At 43.0% G+C, this 9,461-nt stretch overlaps 1 protein-coding gene across 1 annotated transcript; it reads right to left on the bottom strand.

Moving 5' to 3' along the window:
* Positions 1–1,814: 1,814 nt before the first annotated feature.
* Positions 1,815–6,855, bottom strand: LOC131225176 (thaumatin-like protein 1b). The gene is made up of 2 exons (XM_058220640.1): positions 6,716–6,855; positions 1,815–2,542 (listed from the first exon to the last, which is right to left on the bottom strand). Exons 1-2 carry the CDS (start codon positions 6,762–6,764, stop codon positions 1,863–1,865), a joined length of 729 nt encoding a protein of 242 aa, XP_058076623.1. The 5' UTR covers positions 6,765–6,855; the 3' UTR covers positions 1,815–1,862.
* Between the last annotated feature and the right edge of the window lie 2,606 nt (positions 6,856–9,461).

The raw sequence follows: 9,461 nt of genomic DNA, 5'->3' as shown, positions 1-9,461 counted from the left end.
TTCCAAGGGCCAGCGCATCATCAATCCCACTCTATCATCAAAGTTTTTCTCATTCTCTAATGAGGAGTTTGATGCTCAGGATCTAAGAGATTCACCAACACTGATGTATATCATTAAATTACTTGCATTCTAACTGTGCAATCTAAGAGATTCACCGACACTGCGAGTACATCACAGGATCACTAACCACAGGCCACAGTGAGACCAACCAGATAAACGATCTACAGGATCACCAACCACAGGCCACAGTCCCTGACGGTTTCATGGGATGCTGCATCACATGGTCCGTTCGGATTAGAGGCCCATGACACGTGTGAAAAAATATGCAGGTGCGTATAAGTGACTGTTTGGATGCCAGCGTGCCTTACAGAGTAACATCAAACCACTCCCGTTTTCAAAGGAGAAAAAAAGGGTAGATGAAACCCTACCATTTTAGGAGGAGAAGAGACGGAAGGCAGTAACTGCAGCGAGAGATTGCAGAGACGGAAAGAGATTTGGTGGGTTGGTGCGTTTCTCCCTCTTCCCCTCTTTTTAAAAATCTGACCGTTGAGCCTGTAAGTGACTTACAGGGAAGTGACTTCCCACCCCCATCCCCTTGCAGTTTTTTGGTAGATTTGCCTGTAAGTGACTTACAGGTTATAAGTTAGTTACAGGTGATTTTTCTCCCCCAAACACCACCTGTAAGTGACTTCCCTGTAAGTCATTTCCCACTTACCCAACTTACAGGCATCCAAACAGGCCCTTAGAATACTTAAACATGTCTTCAAACGCTCTGCATGGTACCATTCCTCCCTCGATGGGCAACATAAGGCAAATGTCTTCTTTAGATTTGTCAAGAAACAATTTTTCGGGAGAAATACCAGAACAATTGGCCATGGGTTGCATTTCATTGAAAAATTTGAAGTTATCAAACAATAGATTACAAGGCCCAGTGTTTCCGACTGATTCAAACTTGACTCAGTTACGGTATCTGCATTTGGATGGCAATAGATTCACGGGGAAGATCTCAGCTGGTTTATTTTAAAAAAATAAAAATAAAAAAATGATGAAACCAGGAGAGAGAGAGAGAGAGAGAGAGAGAGAGAGTAGCATGCCTACCTACTAAGACCGAGAGTGCTAATTGGCTCTTGGAGAAGGGGAGCTGCTGTTGCGGCTGTTGCTGGTGCTTCTTCCTCTTGCGGGCCTTCTCGGACTTTAGCGTGTTCCAGCGAGGAGGGAAACGACCGAGAGATCAGCGTCTTCAACCATGGAAATGGAAGCTAGATCAAGAGAGGCTGGAGTGGAAAAGGGAGATCAAGAGACGTTGGAGAGGGAAAGAGAGAGAGAGAGACTTTCGGTCGGTTATCGCAGGGAAGAGAGAAGAGGGGAGAAGGGTTTTGGGAGAGGAGGCATGATCTGGGGATAGGGAGACTTGGGAAAGTGGGGTAAAAACGACCCTGCTTTTATTTCATTTACATTTAGTGGCGGTGGCTCGACTATACACTGGCAGCCACATAAAAACCCCGCTGACTTCTATGTACAGTAGCGGTTTTGTGGCCCCCTGTGATAAAAATGCTGCTAATACCCTGTTTTCTCGTAGTGCACCCACATTGTTTGCTACTGGATGGTCCATGTGGGTCAGCTAATAATGGACATTCCTGGACCCGTTCATGACAAATGCCAGAGGGGCCGCAAATAAAATGAAGAACAAACTTCATATAAATCGATGGCATGGGCCATCGAATTTTTTTAATTCATATCAATGCATGATTACGAATGCATAGTGCCTCATGTGTCCAACTACAATGAGCTTATTTCCCAAACAAACGTGATCATTCAAATACAAATACTCTATATATAAAACCTTTTATAGGATATTGAGCTCACGGGCAGAAGGTGAGGATGTAGTCAGCACCGGTGCATGTAAAAGTACTGGAACCGTCATTATACGCATAGCTATAAGCCAACGGACATGCATTCTTGAAGATCATGGAATAGCTCGTAGGCTTGCATGTATCTGATGTATTAAACGCACCCCTGCAACAATATTCGTCAGTGTTGAACGCTACGCAAGCACTCTTGCATGCAATCGTCGCGCCACCGGCCGGTGCAGCGACCCGAAGCACTTGTGGGCAGATCGCGTTCACATCTGTTGGGCAACTACTAACAGAACAATTCCCAGTTCCGCCTTGTGGGGCAATGGAAAAGGCCACGTTGAAGCCGTCAACTAGGCTTGTGTCGTAGAAATCCTTGCCACCGTCACCCTGGAATTTGAACTCGATTAGGGTGGCCGGCGGTACGGCACCCATGTCGTTGCATGCGACTACACCACTGCCGCAGTCTGTTGTGTCGCATCTGAACCTTCCATTAGGGTCTGTGGAGCAACCGGTTCGGCCCCAGACCCGGCCTTCCCATCCTATGGGTGCATCTAGTGATTCTGATGCACCCTGTGCTAGTTCGAATCCTGTTTTGGACAACGGGGGCTGGCCGAAGTTGTTCAACGTGCCCGGCCACACTGTGAATGGGCACCTATTTGTGAAGGTCACCTTTGTTGATTTCACCCCTGAAATCACAAATAAGACAGTTTTGGCCTTTAATCTCGATATTATCTAACAAATTTAAGACCCTTGTAATTTAGTTTTATGATGGACATAAAGAAGTAACAGCACCTCCCACACGCAGTGGGACTTGGCTGGGACCTCAAAACCAGCAATGTGGGTGGCGCCTTGAGTGTAGCGCTCACCTAGATGTATGCATTGCAAATTCATCTGTTTTGTTAGCTTATTTTAGGTAGGGCTGAAAGTTGGGTGGGTTCAACCCAAATGACCTGACACTGGGTTGGGCTCAGGCAGGATGTATCGGGCTTCGTCTCGAGCTTGGGCTATATAAACACCAACCTGATAAAACTTGGGTCGGGCTTGGGTGGCCCGACCCAACCCGACCGGATCAATATATATTAGTTATAAATTATAATTTATCGTGGATCGTTTGTGTTGAAGGCACGGGAAATTTCAGTGCCGTCGGGTCTAATTGGTCCACGTAATTTGTGATGACTCAAGCTTACTAAGATATGCGGGATTTCTCTCTCCCAAATAAATTGTGTGCTACACGAGGAGTAGTTGTCCTATATTTTAACTTGTTTGTTTAGAAAAAATGAAATTTTTTTTACGATAAATAACTACATAAATAATTAATAAACTCATAGGTACAAAAATAAAATGTATGTTGAAATATAATAAACTAATCTAATTACAAAAATATTAGCATGTATCCACCCGACTAACCCAACCAACCCGACTGAGCCCACTTGGGTTGGGCTTGGGTTGAGAATTCCCAACCCAAGGGTGGGTTGGGTTGGGTTGGGTTGGGTTTGGGTTTGGGTATAGGAACCTTGGGTTGAGCTAGGGTTGAGCACCAACCTACCAGACTTTCAGCCCTAATTTCATGGCATGCTCCAAAAATTAAAGCTGATACAAATTTCAGCTGGACCACGGAAACAGTAGTCATTGACTGTTAAAAGCCTTTTATAGGCTCCAAAAGTATTGGACCAAGCTGATATTTGTTGTTTTACTTTTCATTAGGATGGTCAATAAACATTGCAGCGAACATTAGGAAGTTTTTAATGGTGGGGTGTGTAATGACCACTGTTTCCTGTGGCATGGTTCACCTGAAATTGTATCTATTTATTTTTTGGACCATTCCCTAAAATAAGCTGGAAAAATAGATGGATGTCATGGATCTAAAATGCATACATTGTGGGGGCTCACAGCCAGGTCTCCACATCCCTGGTTCTGGTGCTCCAACAATCCATCGGGGCTCATAAATATGATTTATGGGTTCTAGTTACATGGTCCATTAGTTTAGGGCACGAGCCCAAAAATAAGGTAAATCCAAAGCTCAAGGGAAAACACAATTATCCGCTGGATCCAAAAACTTTACTCCTCTCGAGACCTTCTTAAAGGTGGGCGTTCAATCCCCACTGTGGTTCACTTATGCTTTGTAATATACCTTATTTTCTGCTCATGCCCGGAAAATGATACGGCAAAAGGGATGGATAGCTTAATATAACCCGTAGAGATCAGGTCGAACAGAGCCTTGCCCACATGAATTACCGTCTAGCGGGGCAGGACGCATCCGCTTCCCATAAAGAAGCCATGGTGCATGCGCTTTGGCATGTGTGGCAAATATCCAATCTATCAACCAGGTAGGCACACCATGTGGATCTCTTGGTCAAAATATGAGATAGGTCCACACGTTGGATCGGTCAGTTTATGAATCAATTGGATGGTTAAAAGAACTTTCTTAGCCGTTCATTTATTTTAACCCTGTGGTCCACCAGATGACTCAACCCAGCTGAGTTTTGGACCAGGGGGAATGTAAACGGATGGACAGCTTGGATCTAGCACCCAATTACCGGCACTAGCATGTTGATAGAGCTATCCACCTAGGCCAATCACCTGCCTGTTCCGAGCTAGGGACAGGAGGCGGCTCGGAGGGACACTCAGGGTTCACCTTGATGTATAAATCATATCAACACGATCTACCCATTTTTTTCATATCATTCTATAGTACTAGACCAAAAATAAGACATCCAATTCTCAATTGGACCACACCATAAGAAGTAGTGGACGCCTACCGTTGGAACCTTCCTACGGCCCAATGTGTCATTTATTTTCCATCCAACTCATTTATTTTCTATCGAAACTTCCTACGGCCCAATGAGTCCTTACTCTTACCCGGGTGGTAGACTCCCAGGAGTTTCAACACTGGGTCAAGGGTTCAAGTACCCACCTGTGGTGAAATCCCACGGGGTGCTTGTGTAGGATGTGTGTGCGCGTGGGTAAAGAAAATTTTTTTTTAAAAAAAACTGCATAAAGTGAAAAAACAAATATCATCTTGATCTAAAACTTCCGTGGTCCTTACCACACATTTGAGATTTACATCTTTACTATTTTTGAAAGAATATTCTAAAATAACAGGAAAAAATGAATTGTAGATAAAGTTCATATATCATGGTCGCCCCTCAGAGGCGCTCAGATCCTCCCTGTCCCGAGCTCCTAAGACCGGAGTACCTAATCCACGCGCAAATAAATGGACGCGGATTGCCTGTTACGTCAAACCACGGTTAATAAAAGCAAAGCGGATTGGCTGGTGTACTACACACCACCGACCTGTACAGTGTGCTGATGTCACTAAGTTATGTGGTCCCATCCAATGTATGTATTATATTCCAGCCGTCCTTTCATTTGGCAATCTCCTCGTAATGCTGAGGCAAAAATTAAGACAGATCCAAAGATCAAGTGGACCATACTCAATAAAGCAGTGGGGGGGGGGGGGGGGGGTTGAAATTCTAACTTTGAAATCCTTTTGGGAGTCACAGAAGTTTTAGATTAATATGATATTTGTTTTTTCCCTTCATTCATGTCCACGTGACGTTATGAATAGATTGGATGGGAAATAAACGTTATGGTGAGCCTTACGAATGTTTTAACGGTGAGAATCATTGTCTCATTTCTATTTGTAGTGTGATCCACTTAGTACGTGGATATAAATCATTTCTGAGCTCATGCTCTAAAATGTTCTCAAAAAATGGAAGAACTGTGTGGATATGGTAAATACATTATTTTAGGGTTATGTAACTTTGATCTCCTTTGAATCATTGGTACACTAAAAGTCGGAAGAATCGGCAGCCTCGTATTCACAATTATACCAGCCAATCCCCTTTTATTAGGAAGAGGATTAGCTGGTGTACCACACAGTAACAATATAGCTGGTGTAGGTACTTGTTCGTGCGAAGGTGCTTCGGAGCGCTGAAGCTCCTCGAGCTCAGTTATACCAACGGTTTAAAGGAGTTCAAAGTTACATGGGACCTACAATGAAGCATTTATTATATTCACAATGATTTGTACATTTTTAAAAATCATTTTAGAGCATTAGCCAAAATGAATCATATTCAAAGCTTAAATGGGCCACACCAAAAATAGCAGGGGATAATGATTTTCACTGTTAAAAAATTAATAGGGCCCATCATAACATTTATTTTCCATCTAATTTGTTCATAAGGTCATAAATACGCGTACGAAGAGGAAAAAATTTCATATTGTTCCGAAACGCCTGTGAGCGTCCGAAGGTTTTTTACTTTTTTATTTTCAAGCCTCACGACTAGCTTGCAAAATGGTTGGACGGTTTGATTATAACACATGCTTCCTGATAAGACCGACAGAACTCGTTGGCATCAATACACCATCTATATAGCTGGTGGGTGGTACACCAGCCAATCCGCTTCCCTCTCCGTCCATCATTTTTTCAAAAGCACGATAAGAAATAATCTAAAATAAGGCAGATCCATAACTCATGCGAACCACACCAAACGAAACTGTGAATGGCAAAGCCCACCACAGTAACCTTTCTGGAACCGTCCATCATGTTTATATGCCATCCAAACAGCTCGTGGGGTTATTACCACTCCTACAAACTAACTGTAGGCACAAATATCATCTTCATGCAAATTTCTGTGGCCCCGACGAACTTACAAACAGTAGGCGTTCAATCTTAGTAGTTCATGTGGTATGGCCAATGTGAGTTTTGGGTCTGCCTGATTTTTAGACTCTGTCCTACCGTAGACTTGCAAAACTGATGGACGGAGTAGATTTGCCACGGGCAACTACAGGAACGGTCTATGGCAAGGGGACAGGCAATCATCGTCAAAAGAAAATGGCAAGGGATGGCCACTTACCTACAACAAGGAGAGCCAAAACAAGGGAGATGAAAACTCGTTTCTCCATATTGCAGAACGTAAATGTGTTTCTTTTGCTGGTCTTCGTAAGATGGTGAAGGGTTGTTACATAGATTTATAGGTGAACCAGGACCGCCTGTTGCGTGTAACCCTGTTACAAGGGCTTCCTGGAGCAGGTGTTGCGGGCAACACGTGTACTTGGTCACCCCGGCGTAGGTGAGAACATGGACCGCCTGGTCAACAATCTGCATTATCTTAGACGGAACTGTTAGACTCGTAGTTGTCTACAACAGCCCTTCTAGAAAAGGACGCCGATTGAGTCCTTTTTTTATTTTTTATTTTACACACGCACACACATCCCCACGCACTCACGCCACACGCACACACACCCCACACACGCACGGCATGGGATTTCACCACCGTGATGTGAGTGTTTTATCCGCGCCTTTCATTACTTTTCTTGGATCATTTTAAAATATAAATCAAAAAATAGGTTGGTACAGGTCTTAAGTAGACCACAAATTTGGGATTCAACTTCCACCATTAAAAAATTCTTAGGCGCTGGAGAAGTTTCGGATCAAGCTGATATTTGTGTTTTCACTTCATCCACGTCTACATGACCTTATGAATAGGTTGGATGGTAAAACAATGTCACGGTGGCCCCCATAAAGGTTTCAACGGTGGGTGTCATTATCACTGCAGCTTCCCTTGGTGTGGTCCACTAGAGGTGTGGACCTACTTGGTTTTTAGGATCATACTTTAAAATGATCTTCGAAAAGGGACGAACAGCGTAACACTTACATCACGGTGGGCCTCACAGAGCCCTGCCTGGACAGATTAACGTCCGGGCGGGGGTAGGACGCAATCCGCGTCCTTTAGACAACCCGTAAAACACGCAAGCTCCTCGCTGTTCATACGTGAAATCCGCTCCATCCATCATGCGATGACCCTACTGTTCGGACGCGGATTTCCTGCTAAACAGGAAGTTCCTGCGTTGGGAACTAGGTGGGGCCCACCGTTTGTTAGAAATCGACCCCGTCCATCCGTTTTGTGAACTCATTTTAGGACATAAGTCAAAAAATGAGCCGGATTCAATACTCAAGTGGGCCGAAAACGTGAAGATTGAACTTCCGTGGTTGAAATATTCATGTGGCCACAGTAGTTTTGAATCAGGCTAATATGTGTTTTCAGTTCATCCATTTACCAATGACGTTATGAGCTGCATGGATGGCATGTAAACATTACTGTGGACCCTAGGAGGTTTAACTCTCGGAATTTTCCTACTCACATTTTCCTTTGGTGCGGCCCACTTGAGTCTTGGATCCTTCTCACTTTTGTTTTAAGTCCTAAGATGAGCTCATAAAATGGATGGACGGAGTGATGGCCCCACCTAGGTTTCGAGTGCAGGAACCTTCTCGAGAGGCTTTACCAAAAATCTATGTCACTACTATTCAGCCCTATTTATGCCAATAGACAATAATAAAAAGCTTTTGTGCAATTAGAAGTTGTTTAGTCTATTTGAAAATTTTTAGATATATTTAGAGAGGGTTTTGTGATAAAAATGGATGGTGTTTATCGAACAAGCCATTCACTAAGAGAAAGTGGTCGAGCAGAAAGTGATCGTGCTTGGAGCAGTTATCAACACAAGTGGCAAACTAAGAGGAAAAAGCTCAAAAAGGTGAATAATGTTGAAGCAGTTATAGCAACAGTCAGACCATGATGATGATCTATCTATTGCTATAAATAATGAATGAAGTCACTATAAAACAGTGTCATACCAACCAAATCAAACCAAGCCAAATCTATCTTTCAATCATCTTTTAATTATTTATCATTTACATATCTTAAGGTAACCCTTGTCTTTATTAGTCTTTTACATTCCTTAGTGTAATATTTACATTTACCTGTCATTTATATTCTTTAGTGTAATCCATAGCAGTAATCAATTATTTGTTAACTTTAGCTATAATTCGAGTATGCGCTTATACGTTGGATTCAATTTAAGTAATTAAACAAAGTTCTTCATTTAAATATGCGTTCTGCAGTTGTTCTCCGCAACTAACTATAAGATTTTCTTTTTGTTTTATTTGTATTGAAGAAAAAAAGTCATTTCGTACGAATAGGAGATGTGTGACCCACTTTCAGAGGACAAACCCTACCCTCTTACTATCGCCTAATCATCTTAAGCAACATTGTGCAAGTGGTTGAATAGGTGACCGATCTTATCAGAGCTCTGTCATATACGGTCGATTCCAACGTATCCTTTTATCTTGGTGCTTGAGGTCGTAGTTGTTCTGTTTGAATTGAGCCACACATTCAATTCTAGCAAGCCCACACTAATCACGTGTTAAGATCGAAATAGCAACAACATTTCTTAGTATGTTTGGTGGGACCCTCAAAAATAAAATAAAAAATAACTACTTGGTTGCCATATATATACATTATATAAGGCCCGTATCCTAGACTGTACCGTTCCATAGACTCTCGCGGTCCTCCCGGTCGAATTTCGACAACCCGCGACATGTAATCGGTGTTTACTCGCGACCCTAAGTTGCATCCCAAATATTTGAGTTGACTTAACCCAAGACTTGTACCCTTACGACCGCGCCGTCGCCGCGGTTCTAACGCCACGTCTCGTGTGCCGATCCGATACCCAGGCTAAGAGATGTGGGCCTGCGTTTATTTTGAGAAAAACACCGCATGTTGTGAATTCTGAAAAAATATATACCAAACATCACATCAATCC

This window comes from Magnolia sinica, chromosome 14 (assembly GCF_029962835.1).
Source record: "Magnolia sinica isolate HGM2019 chromosome 14, MsV1, whole genome shotgun sequence".
Taxonomy (NCBI): domain Eukaryota; kingdom Viridiplantae; phylum Streptophyta; class Magnoliopsida; order Magnoliales; family Magnoliaceae; genus Magnolia; species Magnolia sinica.
Note: the sequence above shows the minus strand (reverse complement) of the source record. Positions and strands in the feature narration are given on the sequence as shown.

Excerpts from the sequence above, each read along its gene's own strand:
- LOC131225176 (XM_058220640.1), bottom strand. The coding sequence starts at position 6,764 with ATGGAGAAACGAGTTTTCATCTCCCTTGTTTTGGCTCTCCTTGTTGTA. Across the intron at positions 2,543-6,715 it reads TTTGGCTCTCCTTGTTGTAG|GGGTGAAATCAACAAAGGTG; the intron begins GTAAGTGGCCAT and ends TTGTGATTTCAG.